The following is a 20,899-nucleotide window of genomic DNA, read 5'->3' as shown; positions in this document are numbered from 1 at the left end:
TGACTCTTACACTATACTGGTCTAACAAGCCTCCTCAGTATAGCCAGGAGGACCAACATACTACAATTCCTGTACCACCTCCAAAAAAAAAGATAGCCTTACCAATATTGGTTTCACAGGCATCCCCCGTATAGCCAGGAGGACAAACACACTTTCTACGGATTGTATTCGCAGCTTGACATTGTCCATTGGAACAAGGTGAGTCTACACATGGATTTCTGGGAGTAGCACATCTGTAAATATGGATTATTCATTGTAATGTGAGAGCCTTCTATTCTGTAAAGATTTTGAAATTTGATAGAAGTTTAGAATGACCAACACAGCATATGGTAAAGAATCAAAATGAATGATCACAAAAAGAGAAAACATCCAAGTAGTTAAAAAAAAAATAAACGAATCAAATGATTACAAAACATACTTGATCAGAAAGTATAGACTTGTTTATTTTCCCTTTATTTTGTTTATATTATTATTTTTTTTTTAAACTTATTTTTTTATACTCACATTAGATCTTTTTTTTTCAAAATTTAAATCAGTTATTACTACTATTTTAACAGAACTATAGTTTTTTTTTTGTTTAATTAAATGTGACAAGTGAAGAAGCTTTAAGTGATGATGAAAAGTATGTGAAAAAAAAAAAAACCAAATCAGTGAAAACACGAAAGTGTGACATTAAAATCAGCAGTATATGAAAAATAAACAAATTAATTATTATCTGCACACTTTGAATTTATAAGGAGCAGCAACAAGTGACTGTACATCATGTACTAAGTTACAGCCCTAGATTAATCCTACAAGGAGGAATGACCCGGCCAGCGAAAGCTATATTTTTATATAGCCTAGCTGGCCAAGTGGTCTAGGGCACTGGACTTTGTGCAGGCAGTGTTGCCATAGATGTCACAGCAGTACGAGTTCGAGTCCCGCAGAGGGAACGACCAAAAATTTGTATCGCAAATTTGACAGTTCTAACATCGTTGGGAATTTTTCAGACCTTTCTATACGTTTATATATCTTCCCTGTATCAATTTGATCCGATGGAGCAGTGTAGTGAATAGAGTCTTCACATTCTGAGATGTTGTATATACATATATATATATCTGTGTTTAATTATTTAATTCTACTTGAACATGACATAGATTTTGTAAATAATCTCCAACATCAAATAAATAAATCTAATACATGTGATAAGTCTCCCAATTTACAACTAAGAGTTACTGACACCATTAAGATTTTAGAGCAGAGCTCACTGGAGCCTGAATCACTCAACTGGTTCATTATTCACCTTCCAAGGGCAATAGCTCTTACTAAGCATCATACTACAACTTTTATCCTTTGAAACTTCTGTAGGTCTTATTGTAAAGATCTTTCATCTATTGTAAATTTTATTCTATCTTAAGGTTTTAAAAATATGGGTAAAAACTGCAAAAAAAAAAAAAAAAAAAAAAAAAGCAAAAAAACATTTTCACCATTGAAGGACAATAACTAATAATTAATCGTCCTACAACTTTTGTAGAACTCCACATGCCAAATGAAATAAGTAATATTTATTTTTTCTATCTCCAATAGTGTAAAAGATATACCTTGAAATAAGTTGCTTTACCCATTTTGTTCTATAAATAGAACTAGCAGCCATGTTTCTAATGGATCAAAAATTCAAACATACTATTTGTGCTCAATACCTTAAGAAACATCCATACCAACTTTCATTGAAATCTGTCAAATAGCTTCAGAGAACAAAATGTTTGATGAAAAGTTTACAGACAACAATGTTGAAGACCAATGACGCCAAGTGAAAGCAATAGCATACATGATTCTTTGAGCCAGGTGAGCTAAATATATTAGTTTTAGGATAAGAATTCAACCCATTTTCCAGTAATTTACTTTTCACATCCACAACTAATTTTTTAACAACCATAGAACCATTCTCAGCTGTCATCACTAAGTCCAGAATTTCCTGAAAGAATTATTTTGTGACACACGATCAAGCCCTTATTAGTACTACAATCTGTTGATACTTACTCTCCTGATGGTGCTGAAGTACTAAAGATTTGGGGAATAACAAGTTAAAAGGGGGCTATGAAATGGAATATTGAGTTACATTTTTGCTGAAACTGATTAGAAAATATGCATAGATTAGATGATTTTAAGCATGTATTACTGGTAAAGTACAGCAAAACAGCAAACAGTCATTTAGGATCGGAAAAAACTATTTAAAAAATACAAAAAAAAACTAAATTCAAATACATATAACCAAAAAAAAGGGGGGGATAAAACTCAAGAGGAAAAATATCAACTGTATTTAAGTTAATTTATGATCAATAGTCATTAATACAAAATATGTGTAGAAATGAGTAAAATCAAGGTGGAATCTCAGAAAAGATTTTAACTCTTTTAACATTGAAAGACCTGTGAAAAACTAACACGGACCCAGTCAATTCAGAAAGGAATGGGAAAAAAAAAGACCAGAGTAAAACTTACGTGGACCCAGTAAATCCAGAAAAGGATGGACACAGACATGTGTATCCTCCCACCAGATCATGACAAGACCCATTATTACATGGGTTATAGTTACTGGCAAAGTCACAATCGTTGATATCATGTTCGCACCGGTCACCAGTAAACCGATCTGAAATAAACAAAATAAAAGACTGTTATGTGATTGGTTTTAAAGATGTTTCAATCAAAGTCAGTAAGCAATAAGCAATAAGCATTTGAAGTCATTTAAAGATTTAAAGCCAAATTAATTGCACTGAGGTGATGAAATATTAATTTTAAAAGCATATTGTCTTTTTTATGGTACTTAAAATGCTGAAATATGAAGACCCAAAGCTGGGAAGTTTGTACGTAACAATGACCCCCTTTCCTCTTTAGAATCAAAACAGCACTTCAAAGTACCCTTAAACTTTGATAGCAATATTTAAGTCTGAATATATTTCATCCATATAACTGCCTCCAAACTCCCCCCAAAATTACATTGTATAAGCTTCAGGACTGATCCATTGGAATGAAATATGACAAATTGATATAAAAGTATGAAAAAAAGAGGAAATTAAACATTTGTCATTTCTCAATTGATGCCAAAATTCTAAAATAACAGACTCTAGAGCCATAGAAATGTATCTCTATAAAATAACAATTTGAACATTTTTTATATATTCTAAAATTACACAAGTCCCATTCACAGTACAGTATAAGAACAGCATGTAATTTAATAAAAGACACTTGTAGTGTCTAATTTTCAGTCTCTTTCAGGAAAGTAATAAGAAACCATACTTTCTAGATTGTATGCTACAAGAGTATTATGGAAGGGAGATAATTCAGGAGAAAAGTGGTGAAGTAGATATAGTTCTTCAAATTAATAAGAATCATTCCCTGTTTTTTTCCTCAGGGAAGTCATTCAAAAGTGTTGTTCCTTTGTTTAATATTACAATTCAATATTGAGAGATTCAATATTATAATTTTCAGTTAAGAGAATCCATACAAGGGAGGTAACACAAAGGAAACAATAGACAATTTGTTATACCACAGAATGACCATAGGGTTGTGTTGTATGGAGAACAGTTAAGTATACACAAGATATAATTGTATCTAGACAGGCACAACCTTTATTATGTGCATAATTTTAAAGAGATACCTTTTGAAATTAATTGTTATAAAATGGGGGAAGACATTGCAATTTCTTGAACATTTACACTAACATAATGGCTTCAATGATTTTTTTTTATAAAAATTTACTGCCGTAAACAAACAATAATTTTTCAGATGTAAATCTTTAGAACACGTTCAGATGGTTTAATTTTGTATGTGCTTCTTCAACAACTTTTTTCTGTTTATCAAATCATCCATACATTGTGAAGTTTCTTGAAAATGTCTGTTTTTTTTCAGTATTTGATTGTTTGTGCAAATATTTTAATTCAGTTTTATTTTGGGTATGGGATCAATAAACAATAAATGTCTTTCATGCAAAAATTTAAAAAAAAATAGACTAAATAAAAATTTAAGATAATACACTTATAGCATGCAACATTTGGGCATTCATGTACCATACAATAACTGAATCTTCAGCTATTTCTGCATGCATGTGTAATAAAATAATAATCACATGTATTTTACTAAATGAGAGAAAACTACCTATAAAGTACTCAAATTTCCAAAATTATTGCATGCATTTATTATTGCAATTACCTCACTTCACATTTGCATATTTTTGCAATGTAAAAAAACTATACATGTAATACTTAAAAAAAATACCTTTAAAAAATGGAAAATATCATTCTACATTAACACAATCAAACCTAGCAGTCTTAAATGACTTTATCAAGGTGAGCAAAATCATTGTCACATAAGACAGCTAATCTTTAAATACAGGTTACAGGTTTTGTTTCACAGAGAAAAGATCTTAATCAGACATTACTGCTAAATACAAATAATCATTAAAACAGGGTGACTATTTATTTTTAGAAATTTCACATACTGGTTTTTACAATAATAAAATCATAACAATAATTCCATAATTCCAAGTAAATCAAAGATCCTTAGAAGAACTGAAGTGAAAATGACGAGTGTAGACAAAAGACATCTATGTAATTATAGTGCTACGTGCAACAACCTACCACTGGACAACCTTCCTGGTACTGTAAACACAACAAATATGGCGACATAAAATATTAATTGTGACTACACTAGCGAAATCACTGCAAACAGGGAAAGCTTTGACGGAGTTGCTACTGATAAACAGCATGCAAAAAGATATAAGAAGTTGCATTCATTATTGTGATAGGTATACTCCCACTCATATGAAGTTTAAATTGGACCCACACAGCCAAAATTACATACAAGGTCCATTGCCCTATCTGTATAAAGCCAAACAACCAATTGGAAATAAATTCATCCATTAGGAGCTAATATAACTACAACAAAATTCGCACAGACTGACAGACAAGGTGATACTAACATACCCCCTCTCTTTCAGTTGGGGAGGAATGTCATTGTAAGTTGTCCTAATTTTATCCCCTTCCAGGACAGGACTATTTGTGCTGGATAATGAGTTTATAGACAGAAAACATTTGCTTTATACTGTTTGCCTAAGTTACAGACTGATACCATGAAAGGCTTATTTGTATATTGAGTAAGAGGGATCAATTCACTTTCGCCCATTCTTGAAAAGTTATAAATGTCAAATTATCTCAAAATTCACCAAAGAATACCATATTCTTCTGTGTATACCGCACACTTTTTTTTTAACTTTTTCTTTTTTCCACGAGAGAGGTGTGCTGTATACTCCAAAACAATGAGTTTCTAGATTTTTTCCTGGAGACATAATTTTTTTGGGAATCAAAACCGAAATCAACAACAAAAGATTACATCGATCGAGCCATTTTGTATTTTTGAGAACAGTTTTACGAGAAATAAACAAATAAAGTTTTACTGCTATTTAATAGTTGTTCTATCCATCAATGTGTTTTCTTGCATTTCATAGTTCGTACGAAAAACCATAACTAGCTTCTTATTTTTCTCTCAAAACACGCCGTCCTAATTATAACTTCTTCACATTCATGTTTGGTGGAGTGTCAAATACACAATAATGGAAATGCCAACCTGTCCTTGGGCCCTGTCATTTAATTATTAAATAACAAGACATTAATTTAAAAGGTGAAAACAATTGTCAGTAATCCTTTAATCCGTTTGATGAACTGTATCCATACATCAAACATCAATACACAAGCTTGGCAAATTAAAGATCTTTTTTTATAGAAGGTCGGACTTGACCTCATAGTTTTATCGAAATACCTGATATGCATATGAACAGGAAATGTAAACTTTGTAGCAGACTGATAAAATCAATACATTGCTGTATTTTAATCAATAAATGGCATACAAACGCAGGGAAAATAAAAAAAAAAATTTTATTTAAAAGATCAATGATGAAAAGATACACATTTCAGGGAATTTACCGGATTCTATTCATCTCAACGTGGTCTTCTGCTGGAGATTATTCCTTGCTTCCCAAAGCACATTTTACAAGGAAACTAACTTTTTCTGTCAATCTCCCTTGCCAAGAATGGGGGTGTGTGGAATATGTGAATGCAAGTCATACACGGAAGAATGCAGTAAAGCAATTATATATTAAAAATACAAAGATAGGGTAAAGTGTATATTTAATACTTTAAAAATCATAAAAGGGTGTAGATTTTTTTTCATTTTTTGTTTTTCTTTACAAGTACTATGGTAAAAGAAGGGTAACTTCAAGGTGGTGAAACTATTACTGACATGATTTTTTAATGATACTGGTAATTCTGTGTCAAAATGTAAAACAAACTATCATTAAAAACTCACAACACATCATACGCAGGATAATCATGCAAAAAAAATAAAATAAATGTGCAATAAATTTACAAGAAATATTTCATCATCAAAATTTTTAACAACATCTTTATTTTTTTTTTCTAAAATTTCATTTAAATCTGTCCCTGCTCCTTGAACTCAAATGCACCTTAAAATCTGACAAATATAGCTTTGGGAAGCCATAGATTATCCTTATATACCTCCATAATATCTCAGTCTTATTGATAATATTTTGAGCTGAATGATTTGAGTAAACTAAAACTCAACCAGAGATGTTTGATGAATCCATGGCCATGGTTTTTGATAACAATACTCACTGCTGGTGCAGGTACATGTATAAGTCTGAAGTCCTGTTTGTGAGCATTGGCCACCATTAAAACATGGATTACTGGAGCATGGATTGATGGTGTTCTCACAAGTGTTGCCTGTGTATCCTGAAACATAGTCAACAAATATATTATATGTCCTTCAATCCCTTTCAGCTACAACTTTTTATTAGATTCTATACATTTAGTCAGAATTCTTTCTAGTAGTTTATGGATTCATTAAGCCTCAAACTTGTTGAAACTTATTGAAAATTTAATGAGACTGAAATTCTCCATTTAAACAATGACTTAACATTTATTTTTGATCCAATGAGTGAGTTACCTTGAAAACCTATGAAAATTTAGTTTAGATTAGATGGAAGGCAATAAAATTTTGTGTAGATTAAATAAAATGAAATACTTACCTGGAAGACATGTACAAGAGTAGTCATGGTTGATGACCTGGCAAGTTCCACCATTTAGACATCTGTTGGTACATACTGAGGCAACTGGAATAAAAGATAAAAAAAACAAAAATGAATTGAAGACCAGAGCTTCATCAATGCCTGAACATGACTTGTGGTTCAGAGGATACAATCAGATTTTTATCATCTTAAGGATGATTCTTTTCAACTGCTTGACAATGGGAGAGGCACAATGTCACTATAATGCACCTCTACTGAATTCTATAACATATAACTTTAACTTGATTATCTTCGGCTGCAATTTGTTATAAAAAGAAATTGAAGAAAACTGATCCATTTCAACACTTTCCTAAAAAATATCAAAGTTGTTAACAAAATCTTCATACCAATATTTTAACCACAGAAAAGTAGCCTTTTTCCTTTAAAATTCAAATTTTCCTCCAATCAATGGAAATTAAAGATGGCCACCATAACATTCAATTCTACAGTCAATACTTACATCCACTGATACAATCAGCAGGTGAGGTTTTACCCTCAGTCAATGTGATCTGATTACTTGCACATTCCAAGCATTGCATCTGTCCTGCTGTAGCCTGGTAGAAATTTCTAGGACATGCTGTACAGACCTCTAGGCCATTGTAGGAATAGTACCCAGGGGAACAGGGTCCTGTTAACAAAATTCAAATAAATGGTAAACAACTGTGTATCATGTATCAATTTTTTCTGTGTTTCATATTTTTTAAGTTGGCAAAGGCTTATAGTCAACCCACAAATACAAATTCACAAAAAGATATATCAATTACTTGAAATTAAGATGTGTATAATTAAATACAATTTAGTACATGTTACTTCAAATCAACCAAAGTCAATAAAATTTCATTGAATCAGAAATAAATGTAAGTCAATGAATAGTAAAAATAAAATAATTGTACTTATTTTGATGAATTAATGTTAACCTGTGAAGGTTTAAGATTTCAGACAGAAAACTGAAAATAAATATTCTTAACCATTGTTAGAGCCAAAATTCAACTTTTGCTTTTTTTATTTTTTTGATATAGGGAACACGAAATGTAATTCATTCTTTCATTTTCAATGCAGGATCATATTTTATTCCCTCTGTAGCTGGTACTTACTTTTACAGTCTGAAGCAGTGGATTTTCCAACTCCAATAGTTTTCCGTCCCCCTGTACAGGAAGTACATGACTGACCATTAGACGAGTAAGAATCGGCAGAACATTGGTAACAAGGAGCCTCTCCAGTGGTGGATATAAAACCATTAGGACATGACACTGAAAATGATTAGCATTTATGTCTAATAAAGATTAGCCTTTTAATAGTAATAACAAAGCTCAAAAGAAAATGATAGTATTGTCAGTTAATTTCTCAATTACATGAAGGAAATTTTTTCTTCATACAACTATGTATTTGAGGGAATGTTTGGATTTACATAATGATATACATAATGTCTGCCATGTGTTGAAATATATATTCATTATTGATTATAATGCATCAAAGCACTTTTAACAGTATTAAAGCAGTAGTGACTCTAATTTGAAGGAATACAGGAAGTTGAAGAGAATGGATACAAATGGATGTAAATAAAAACAAATTATTGTGTTCATTAATTACTGCAATAATATATTAAGTTGAAAATGCAATTTAATTTTTGCCACGTTCTGATTCAAAAAGTTTAGAAAGTTGCATAATGGAAATTTTTTATATTTGTGATTTTAAGTCAGATGCATACATTTGCTAAAAAATATCAAAAAATTTTTGGTAAGACAGATCAAAAGTTATGGCACCCAATTAAGTAATAATGCTTGTATATTGTTGGATGTAATGGTGATCAATTTCAAAAGCTAACACAAGTTATAAGCCATTTGATACCACAGGCCAAAGTTTTACATGACATAAATGCATTTATACACAGTAAAACATGTTTCACCTGAAACCCATTTTATTCAAAGGCTTTGTTTGGTTTCAGTGGGTGTCTAGTTTACACAGGATCAAAATATTTCTGGTTTATTCAAGGTTCAGTTCAGACAGGTTTCCAGTTCATTTAAGGTTCAGTTCAGACTGGTTTCCAATACTTACAGTAACAATCTCCCTGCCTGGTCAGTCCAATCTTCTTACTGTTAGTCCCAGAAGGACAGGCATCACAGCTGTCTCTGTTCGGTGTGGCAGAGTAAAATCCTTGACCACAGACCAAACACTGTCTCTTCTCATTGGAGTAATATCCCAGGGGACAATCAACTGTAACAAAATAAAATGTTTTATATTAGTTTTATTTTTAGTGTTCACATCACAACTCATACGTTATGCCAGAGCTTGCCAAAACTACACAGACTTTTTGTATCGGGCTAGAACTCTAACAAATAGGCTTCTGGGACAGGGTTATGTTGCAACAAGATTGAAGTCATCACTACAGAAGTTTTATGTTCGTCATCATGAACTCGTGGATCGTTATGGTGTATCCATCAGCACCATGAAAACTGATTTATTCAACGGGTCATAGTTTTCCTTTCCTCGTTTGTCTACCCTGGACTTGACTTTTTATGAGCAACTCAGCGGGTGTTTCTAGAAAAACTGAGGACGCTTACCCTACCGGTACACCTGGTCCATGCTCCCAGTTTTTAGTGGAGTCTGAGTTGCTCATTTACTTTTGTTACTTTGCATGTATGATTTTAGCTACTTTATGTTCTTTGTTGTGTATGTGTTTTCTATGTCTGGTCTTTGTCGCTGGATTACATTATTTTGATTACTGCTATAACCTTGGTTCCCTTGATTACCCTTTGATTACTGCTGTAGCCTTGGTTCCCTTGATTACTGCTATAACCTTGATTACCCTTTGATTACCGCTTTAACATTGGTTCCCTTGATTACTCTTATATCAAGTATTGATTTTCTTCAGCTATATTTATATGTATATTAAGCTTTTTTATTTGTCAAATACAATAACTGAAAATGCAAAAATCTATAATACCAACAACATTCAAGCTAGGATCCAGAAATAGTGGGGTGCAGGAAGAGAGGACTTTAAAGTGGTAGACCTAGGCAAGGGACATAACTCTTGAAATTAGTGATATGTTAGTATCATATTTAATTTCACCAAAGCCTTCCAAGCTTTCCTTTGAAACAGAATGAAATCAGCCAAAGTTACTTTGATGCTTACATGGGGTTTATGCAAAATGCTGAATACAAACGTTTGAAATGATTTGTAAGAGTTGTGTCCCTTATTCTAGGTCTATCTCCTTATTGTGTAATGTACTGCAGAAAACAGATCCTCAGTTTTGTCAAATTGTTTCAATACAGATACCATATGACACTTTTTGAGGGACAAAATAAGTAATTTTCGGTGTTGATTTCATATGGAGTGGTATGGTTTAATAAGGTTTTATCAGGGCATTTTTGAAGATGGACAAAAGGGCACTCTGAAATGGCAGGTTATAACAGGTCTTTACGGGTGGGGCATGACTAGGACATTAATAAAAAAATACATATTGCATTAAAATTTATCAGCAGTACAGACAGAACTTTTTTTAGCAATGTTTAGCTTATAGAAGTTAATCTTATCTTTATCACTAAATATAGAAATACTTACAACAAGCTGATTTAGACTCGCTAACAATATACTGTACTCCAGCATTTGTTGTACACACAAAATAATTCCTCAATGTCCTATCATAGGACACAGACACTGATGAGACAGAGGGACAAGAGCCAGTGGAAGATAGACTCAGGATGGGATTAATTTGTGTCTGTTTGTTGGTAAATACAGACAGGATTGAGTTAGCACATGCTTGGTATGCTGTGTCCACATAATCAGCTGGTGTCATATCAAAAGTGAAAGTAGCATAAACAATACCCTAAAAATAGAAATAAGTTAAGTTTAGTAACAATGCACTGCTTTAAAACATTCTACAGCATAATTCTACTACACACAAAATTAGTATATGGTAAATACAGTTTTCTTACTACTTTATTTTTAAATTCAACATAAATTTGCATGCGTTGTAGTGCTGGGTGTACTGGACAGCATCCAAAATCACTTAAAAAATATGCCCTATCTATATAAAGCCACTAACCAAATTTGAAATCAATCCATCCAGTAGGAGCCAAGATTTTTGTGACCACAATTTTCTCTATCGTTTGTTATAGTGGAAAATGAGAAGTTCCATGAAAGAGAAAGTAAATATTGGACAGCATCCAAAATCACTTTCATTGTATGCACCATCTACATAAAACAACAATCCAAATTTGAATTTAGTCCATCCATTTGAGTGGAGATAATTGTGATGCAATTAAGACAAGGTGATTCCAGTATATCACCCACTAATTGAGTGCAAGTATAATATGTAAAAAGGAGTTTACTCATTCATCTAGTACTTTGGCTTCATACTCCATCATTGGAATCTAATTTGTTTATGGAACTTACATTACTATATTCCACACCCAGTCTTGACACAGTCGAATCAACAGGTGGCGACACTGTAATACTAAAGCCTGGTTGGTTGTTCCTACACATTGTTGCCAAATTTGACGCCATTGTATTCCACTGGTTCTGTAACTGTGTTTGGTATAAATTAGTACAAGTAGTAGGATCAGACAGGGTACCAGTTCCATAACGTAGGACAAAAGACTGACGGTAGTAAGCAGGATTCCTGGCTACACAGTCACTGGGGGTTGTTGTCCAGTCGTCATTTGTGAAACAGGAAGTAGATATGGTCTGTGAATTGACATCATTACTGAAGTAATAACCTGACTGACAAGTAAAAGAACAGTTGTATCCATTACCACTAGCCTTAGCAGTACAGGTCTTTATGGAATTGGCTGATTTTAAGACCCATGGCTGGCATCTGTTTTGTACTGGAATGAATCAATACAACTTTCGTGAATAATTGTAATCACATTAATATTTTTGAAGAATGATTTACAGTAATGTGCATTGTAATGGAAAGTATAATATGATATAAACTTGAAGTTAAATCCTCCTGTATGCAGAAATGGGGAATGTGTCTCATAGAGACAAATATCCTTTCAAACTAAACAAATTACTTAACAGTAAAAATGCATGCCCTTAATCTGCCCTACAATACACAAGTGTATCCTATTTAACATATGTGAGATCTTTTAACATATGTGAGTCCTCTTAAAATATGTGCAATCTTTTAACATATATATTTGTGTGATCTTTTGTACACAGACTTACAAATTTGAATATAGATATCAATTAGGATGACCTTATTCTCCAAATTCATAGCTCAACTCCTAGGTAGAAACATACACCTAAATTTATATTGAAAGTGGTCCCACTCTTTTTCAAATTAGTTTAAACAAAAACCTATACTCACCTCTGGTATAAATCTGAACAGTACAAGATTGGGTATTCTGAGAAGCATCTACAGCAGTCAATGTAACCATCCTGACACGACCAACATCTAAACTGGTGAGTGTAAAGGTTCCAGAGTTAGCAGTCAGCCTGGCACCAGCCTCCACGTTCAGTACAAGCCTTAGTGGATCCACAGAGATGGTGGATGACTCAGAGGTAATGACATAAGCTTGTGGTGTTGAACATGTGATGGTTGGAGGAACTTGGTCTTGAAAAATTGAAAATAAAGATTTGTGGAAGAAAATTGTTTAGTACAGTAGGAATCATCAGCATATTATATTTTTAAGACAGTAAAACGACTCATGGTACGTTAAGCTACTGTAAACGTACTTATTTGCGCGTGGTATTTATTTTCGCAGATTTCGCGGTTGACCATTTTCCGCGAAAATAAATACCCATATCACAAAATTTAGAAGAAACTTTATTACCCTAGACAACACATACCCGTCGATCAAAGACAAATTGCTATGTAAACAATTTTACAACCAGAACGACCCAAGCTGACCTTTAAATTGTTGTGAAAACAATATCAGGTGAGAGCAGTCCACGCTACCTGTATTTGTAAGATTGACACTTTTATTGTGAATGTGTTCATTGATCCGAATAATCCATAGTGACCATAATGACCTGTGCACGCTTTGATCTTTATTTATTATGAAAGGGACAGTTAAATAATCGATCTGTCACATTTTATATTTAATAACATATTTACAGGTATTCAAAATAAAATTAAATCAATTATATACTGTCATTATTTGGTATAAAGTTACACATTCTTGCACATGTCAGCTATACCTGCCTTAGCCCACCCCCTTTTCAGTGTCTCAGTCTTAACGTTCTGAAATGCGTGTACAATCCATCCTGCTTGCAGTGGTTTGAGAGTAGACAAACGAAGGTCCACATTAATATCACCGACTTTCTTTCCCGACTTGATTCCAGCCATGATCTGTTCAGAATACCATTCTACAAATTTTGATCTTACAATTGATTTAAATTCGTCGTTTCCCGAAAGATCAAGAGGTTGTAATTCACTCGTGCAGGATGCTGGTACATAACGAATGCGAATGTTATTGTCTGATAACTTTTCTTTAAAAGATTCAACACGGTGTGCGCGAAAGACATCGAAAATGCAGAGAGCCGGTTGCTTGGCTTTTGATAGCGGAAGTTTGTCACGAACAGATTCAACATAGGGAATAATGATCTTTTCTGCGTATTCCAGCATAGTGGTCTCGTTTGACCAATGATTTTCAGAGTGTGTGATATTCCATTTTTTCAGAAATTTGAATGTTGGATGGCATTGATCTGTTTTCCCTTGATAAATGACTTGTGGGGGAATGAACTTTCCGTCAAGTGTCACACCGAGAACAACCGTAATTTGGCGTTTGTCTTCAAGTCCGGTTATTGCAACTTGCTTGCTGCCTTCTTCCTCAAGAGTGTAATCACCAACAGGAATTATATACACATTTGTTTGATCAAAGTTTATTATGAGTTCATTTGGAATTTTGTCTTTTTTAACTGTAGATTCAATTGCAGTTAAGAATTCCGATTTTTGATTTTCGAAATCAACTGGAATTTTTCGTGCTGCCTTGGTACCTTTCCTTTGTACATATCCAAGACGATGAACAAAGGATTGAGCCCATGAATTGGAAAGTTCTATATGGCCACCAAATTCAGATAACAGTTGCCGATCATTAGCAAGTAAGATCCCGCGGGCCGCAGCCAACACTATTGGACGGTTCACGATGCCGCCAGAGAGGCGTAAGTTCTTCATGTACTCTTGCACTTCTGCATCATATTTACCAAGTAATTTTGGTTGCCCTCTTTTAGAATTTTCCATTAAAATATCTGAATCTGAATCAGAGGACTGTGTTTTAAGTTTCATCAAATATCCTTTCTTTAATGTTCTAATGGTAGATTCATTTATTGGCTTTTCGTACATCGAACTAAAATGTTTCACTGCTTTAGATACTCCGTGCTCACATGCATACTTAGCCATTTTCAACTTTTCGTCGGTGTCATAATGGTTATAGTCTCCCCGTTTACGTTTTTTACTTGACGATGACATTATTTCTTTTTCAACACTTTCATTCGCCGAAACAATTCTTTCCGCCTTTTCTGGTGTTTCAGCCTTTCTTGGATCGGGCAAATAGGGCTGCTGTGGAGGCAGATCCTTTTGCTGTGTCAACCAACGTTTCAACATTTCAGTGCCAAAAAATCTTATCAAATACCGAAGTTTAAAACAGAACTCACGCATTAAAATCTACCCAGGGGGAAAGATCGATATTTTTTTTATCTACATTACACTTTCTTTTTCGTAGGCTCAATCCTTTGACAATCATTGATTTTTAATCATGGAATAAACTTTGTCTTTTACACGATGTTAAAAAGAGACAGAGTTATACTCCGCGAAAATAGTAAAAGTTAAAACTAGAAAAACGTGAAATTAAATACCCGCGAACTTGTTTGAAATTGTAAAATCGCGAATATAAGTATCCGCGAAAATAAGTACGTTTACAGTAATTTGAAACATTTTTATTATTTCCTCAATCTTCTTTTTTTTTTAAATTTGAACTTCTTATTACTACAGCTTTCTCATGTAATTAATTATTGTTTGAAAAAACTCTGACATTACTTAAATTAATATCTAAGATATTTTTAAAAATAACAGAAGTTAAGGGATCTCCTACCCACTATTTATAATAATTTCTATGAAAACAAAGAAAAATACTGCATACCAAAATATAATGCATGTACTGTATGTTTGATATTTTGCTGATGATATTTAATATTTAAAAGTTTAAATCACAAAATTCCTCTTTTTGTAATTTATAATCCTTGCTTACCTTTAACATTAACACGGAATGAACATGTCCCAAGGTTATTATTGAGATCCCTTGCTGTATAAGTGACCAAGAGAGAGTTAGGGACCACATGTGTAGGTCTGTAATTAGATGGTGTTGTAGATATTGATGACACATAACCAGACTGATCTGTAGCAGTAGGAACAGCGTGATTAGGAGCTTTGTAAAGTTCTACTGTAAAATTCTGAGTAAAACAGTTGGTGAATGTTGGTGCTGTCACATCTGGAAAAGGGAGAACATTTCATAATTAATCACTACTGCAAATACAGCATCAGAACATATAAATTCATCTGATTTGTCATATTTAGACTTTTGAGCAAGACAGGTAACTTTGCACTAGCTTGGTACTATGACAGCATTGATGTTGATTTGTACACAGTCCCCGATTCCAACTATTATACTTAGGTTTGATGAAAGTTTAATTTTGAGTGGATCAATAATTAAACTATATTAATTGAATTGTTTTTACTTTTTGACCAAGTTATGCTTTGCAGTACATTAAAGCATAAACTAGTGATCCCAAAAAATTAGTTACTTTACATAACTTAGTTGAAAATTCAAAACAATATTTAAATAAATTATAAATCACTCCTATCTCAAGTTCTTAAACCTAAGCAGAATTTCTCCATCTTCTAAACTCAGTTTTAAGTTTAGTACTACTAGTATTTCAATGATGTTGAATGTAAATCTACAGTAAAGGTACTCTTATTGTGAATATCAAATTTTCATGGTGTGTCATAATTATATTATTTCATGGATCTTTAAACTTGTGGATTGTAATTAAACCTCAGAAAATGGTAACGCGACCAATAATAGTTCTTCCACAAAAAATTATCTGACCTCATCATTTACAAGGTTTTAAATCTCAGACAGCTGTTATGAACTTCATAGTAGATACAATCTTCCATTTAATGCTTAATAAATTAATATTTAAAAAACATCTTTATGTTCATCAACAGAAATTTCTTTGAAAACAAAAAGGTGCTACGTTTTCTGTAAATATATACAAATACAAGGATATGATTTTCTTTATATTAAGAACAGACATAGATGTTTGTGATTTTACAATTTAAAAAGTTATTTTTCCAATAAAATGATCTGGTCAGATCTTTACCTATATAAAAAATATTCATCTTACCGACACAAATAGGTATGGCAGAAGGACTCCAAACAGCAGTACTCCCAAAAGGTATACATCTTAAAGGAGTAGATGAAGAAGGAGCAAAACCTGCCCTAGAACACTGATAAGTAACTTCTGCCCCTATCTCATATGTTGTGGATATCTGAATGGCATCAGGTGGAGTACCAGGATCTGTACACAGAGGACTGATACATCTTAAATCTCCAATGTCCCATCGGCCATCAACTCCACAGCGGACGACTGTATCCCCTGATGAACTGGCCCCAGCTAATTGGTAGGTCCCTTGGCAGCTGAAGATGAAGCTGCATCCAATGGTTGTACAGGAATAAGAAAATGTGTTGCTGCCTGATATTTGTGTAGGGATGCCACAGTTTATTACTAAAATGGAAGTAATACATGTTTTTTATTAATAAAACTGTTTTTATTTGTTTTTCAGTTTTACCTAAAAAAACAATACAACAGTATATAAAGAGATTCTGAAATGCATTCATGAGTATAAACTAAACATTGTTCAATGCTTACCCTAAATAAATAAACTTTGACCTCAAAATAGTGACTATACTTACATTTATTAATACCATCACATAACATCTTTATTCTTAAAATTCTGTGGAAATACAATTGTTCGTGGGGTACCAATTTTCATGGACTTCTTGGGTAAGGTAAACCATGAAATTTGATTCCCAATGAAACATATTATTTACTTCAAATTGTATAACAAGATCATCAAGACTACGAAATGGATACCCATGAATATTAGCAAGTTAACACATCCTTGATCACAAATGAGAAAACAAAGTAAGACTTATCAAGGTATAAATAAACTAAATAATGTATTATATATTGTTAAGAGTGTTAGCCCATGCAAAAACCAGGCAGTGGGTAGAACACAACAAATTTTGTTTTCAAAAAATGTTCATCCATTTCATATCACAAATACATCCTTTCTCAAAGTTAAATGTTTGTTTTTGACTAACTGCAATGATTAAAAGTCTATAAATCACTGCGTTGAAATTCATTGAAAAAGGGAGATAACTCTTCATTTTGTGCAAAATGTGGTTGCTTTGTTAGAGAATTTTAAAAGCATTTTCTAAGCCATACATTATTGATTAAAATAAATCGTTATGCTATATGACATACATGACAAAAACATTGGAACAAAAAATTCATTGGAAGAAAGATTATGTTGTACCATCCATAGGATTGGCTTCATTTTTACATTGAAAGTCACTTAAAAGCTTACAAGGACATTGAAGAGTATCTCCAATAGTTCCATATCTCTTGGTACTTGGTAGATAAGAGCAGTATCTTGTCAGTGTAATGCCCGTACTGTTGGTGGAGTCACAAACTAGAGTGTAAGCATTACCATAGGATATACTGGATGTTGGTGTTGTCCTGGAATCTGCATTCACATCCAAGAAACAGGTAGCCGCTGTGGAAAGAGAATATACAATTAGGATGTTTAAGAAATAATTCATGGGGTATGGTGTTGTACTCATTATCACAAAGCCTGGGTCTTTATACTAGCTTAGTTCATACCCAGAACCAAAGAGGTATACTATAATAAAACATAAAGGCCTACCTGTGTGTATATAACATACTTAACATGGATTATTTTTATTCTTATTTACAAATATGGCAATTCTGCATCTGAATTACCAAAAGGTAGGTATTTCAAGAAAACTATTGTTTCATGTTTATAGGACTTCATATCAGAATTGGAGATATATATTAGTACCACCTGAAATATCTTAAAAGTATGGAGAACAACTGTTTCTGAAATAAAAAAAAATAATAACCAGCTTCTAGCTTTAAATCTTCGCTTTACTTATTATCAAAAAAGCATGACAGTTTTTGTACTGAAAAAGTTCTACATCATAATATTTATAGTCTTGAGAAAGGAAGAATAATGTAGTGAAGTATATATCTTTCAAATTTAGAAATTAGATTGTCAATGCAATGACATTTGGATATCACATGTTCATAGTCTACAGGAAGCTATACAGTGCACATTTCTAACTTTTTCCAACAGGACATTTGGACTACTTAAGCATGAATGAAACTACACTTACCAACACATGAAGGGACAAAAGGGCTCCATGTCCCATCCCCCTAACATAAATTACCAACACAAGTCCCTTCCCACTGACATGACTTACCAACGCATGTAGGCACAGCAGGGCTCCAAGTTCCATCCCCTTGACATGATATAGTAGTGGTAGCAGAGTTAGAGCCTTGAATGACATAACCAACTTCACACAGGTATTGTACAGAGTCTCCTTGTACAAATGTCAGCTGGAGGGTAAGTGACCTTCCATTGGCTATCACCTGAGATGGCTGAGGACACTGTTTTACTACAAGATTAGATTCAACACTTTTAAGTATCATATATGATTTGTTTAGCATTTGTGATCATTATGTAAAGACAGCTACTGTGAAAGTACTATTGTTTGTGGGAGACAAATTTTCGTGGTTTTCGTGGGTAGGCCAAACCATGAAATTCGGTTCCCAACGAAAAGGAGAAATCCCATTGATGTGTATACTGAAAAACTCAAAACCACGAATTAAAAAATCCACGATCTAGTGTTTCTTCCATAAACCATGAAAATTGGTATCCATGAATTAAAGTACTTTCACAGTATAAGGAAACAGAACCAAATGATGTCAAAAGCCTCATTACAAAATCATCCATTATTCTTAAGTCAAAATTATAATGGTAGGTGAAGGTTGGACAGTTTTCATCCCTAATATTAGTCAATTCTAGATTAATGCCGCCATTGTTTGTTAACGATGATTATTTTTGGCTACCAAATTATATCTTCTATGTGATCATCATTAGAATAACACTTTGTTAGGTAAAGCAGTTACAACAACTGAGATCATTTTAATATTATAACATTTGAACTTACAGACACAACTATGACCTATATGATAAGAATGCCACGGTTTGGATCCATCTTCTCCTGGTTGTAAGTTAAGTCCCTGGAAACCATTGTACTCATAGAGACTATAGCCAAAGTTACAGGTACAGTTGTACGAGCCATTGGTGTCTACACAGCTATGGTCACATTGTCCACTGTTGTAAGCACACTCATCAATATCTGTAAATTGCATTATTTACATATAGAATCAATATGACTTGATCTTTAATAATATATACTGTTCAAGACGTTGACAAGTTCCTATGGTAACTAGATAACATAATGCATTTGATGAGAATGTGTGTTAAGTAAGCATTCAAAAACAAGAAAACAGAAAACAGAAAACTTATCATTTTGATAAATTTTGACTTTGACCTTACCAAGTCTATATACCTGAATCCTAAATACAGGATTAAATGAACAAAAACAACATTCATGACAAACTACCTGAATGCACATGTGAATAAAAGTTAAATTTTTAGCAAAAATAATACAGCAATTGTCATGAACTTTGACCTACAGCAACAATATTATCACATTATGTTATTTGCCTTGAACTTTCATTAACTGTGTCAACATTACAACAGTAATGACCACAACAATACTATGGCAGCCTTGACCTTTGACATACTACAACAACACTACATTAGTAGCCTTGTCTTTTGACCTACCTTCACAGATGGATGGGTTATTTGATGATATTTTATACCCAGGATTACATGTGCAGTAATACCCTCCAACAAAGTCTACACACTGGTGGTTACACGTAGCTGTGCCTGCTGTACACTCATCTACATCTGAAATTTTTTAAAAGAGTAAAGAAGTGTATATGTCATGGGCAGCAACTTCAAAAATGTTTAAGAGATGACTACTTCATGATGACTGTCATACTGATTAACAGAAATATAAAAATGTTTCTTAAAGAGACGACTACTTCATGATGGCTGTCATACTGAATAACAGAAATATAAAAATGTTTCTTTAAGAGACGACTACTTCATGATGGCTGTCATACTGAATAACAGAAATATAAAAATGTTTCTTTAAGAGACGACTACTTCATGATGACTGTCATACTGAATAACAGAAATATAAAAATGTTTCTTTAAGAGACGACTACTTCATGATGGCTGTCATACTGAATAACAGAAATATAAAAATGCTTCTTAAAGAGACGACTACTTCATGATGGCTGTCATACTGAATAACAGAAATATAAAAATGCTTCTTAAAGAGACGACCACTTCATTATGGCTGTCATACTGAATAACAGAAATATACTTTTAAAAGAAAATACATTATTTCCTAGGAGAATAATATTTTACTATGATTTTTTTACAATTTTGTTCACAGTAAAGGCTTTGTACTCTATACAGGAAAACAATACCAGTAATGAACTGCGTGGTCCAAACATAAGGTACTGTGGTGTGCTTAATACATCTGTATATAAGACTATAGAGATTATAGTACTTTTAAAGTTCAATATTAGGTACACTATCTCACACTTGATTT

General features: G+C 33.0%; 1 protein-coding gene across 14 annotated transcripts in view; it reads right to left on the bottom strand.

Moving 5' to 3' along the window:
- LOC148617719 (uncharacterized) overlaps positions 1–20,899 on the bottom strand; it is a 79,371-nt gene that overhangs the window by 28,547 nt on the left and 29,925 nt on the right. For 11 of the 14 annotated variants that reach the window (XR_015922520.1, XM_088585219.1, XM_088585226.1 and 8 more), the window contains 18 exons: positions 20,059–20,184; positions 19,376–19,567; positions 18,626–18,820; positions 17,710–17,898; positions 16,464–16,844; positions 15,308–15,547; positions 12,427–12,672; positions 11,511–11,941; positions 10,677–10,941; positions 9,170–9,328; positions 8,209–8,364; positions 7,575–7,742; positions 7,076–7,159; positions 6,663–6,779; positions 4,614–4,634; positions 2,479–2,626; positions 2,020–2,040; positions 103–233 (listed from right to left, as the gene is read on the bottom strand). Coding sequence is in view for 13 of the 14 variants with exons in the window: in XM_088585219.1 (XP_088441345.1) it covers positions 103–233; positions 2,020–2,040; positions 2,479–2,626; positions 4,614–4,634; positions 6,663–6,779; positions 7,076–7,159; positions 7,575–7,742; positions 8,209–8,364; positions 9,170–9,328; positions 10,677–10,941; positions 11,511–11,941; positions 12,427–12,672; positions 15,308–15,547; positions 16,464–16,844; positions 17,710–17,898; positions 18,626–18,820; positions 19,376–19,567; positions 20,059–20,184 (3,270 nt within the window). In the remaining variant the exon portion in view is untranslated. The remainder of the gene's footprint in view (positions 1–102; positions 234–2,019; positions 2,041–2,478; positions 2,627–4,613; positions 4,635–6,662; positions 6,780–7,075; positions 7,160–7,574; positions 7,743–8,208; positions 8,365–9,169; positions 9,329–10,676; positions 10,942–11,510; positions 11,942–12,426; positions 12,673–15,307; positions 15,548–16,463; positions 16,845–17,709; positions 17,899–18,625; positions 18,821–19,375; positions 19,568–20,058; positions 20,185–20,899) is intronic. The other 3 variants (XM_088585223.1, XM_088585222.1, XM_088585231.1) reach the window with 3 other exon arrangements.

This window comes from Perna viridis, chromosome 5 (assembly GCF_037379345.1).
Source record: "Perna viridis isolate PV_CMFRI_1.1 ecotype Kerala chromosome 5, ASM3737934v1, whole genome shotgun sequence".
Lineage (NCBI taxonomy): Eukaryota > Metazoa > Mollusca > Bivalvia > Mytilida > Mytilidae > Perna > Perna viridis.
The sequence above is the reverse complement of the archived record's forward strand: the minus strand, read 5'-3'. Positions and strand labels throughout refer to the sequence as shown.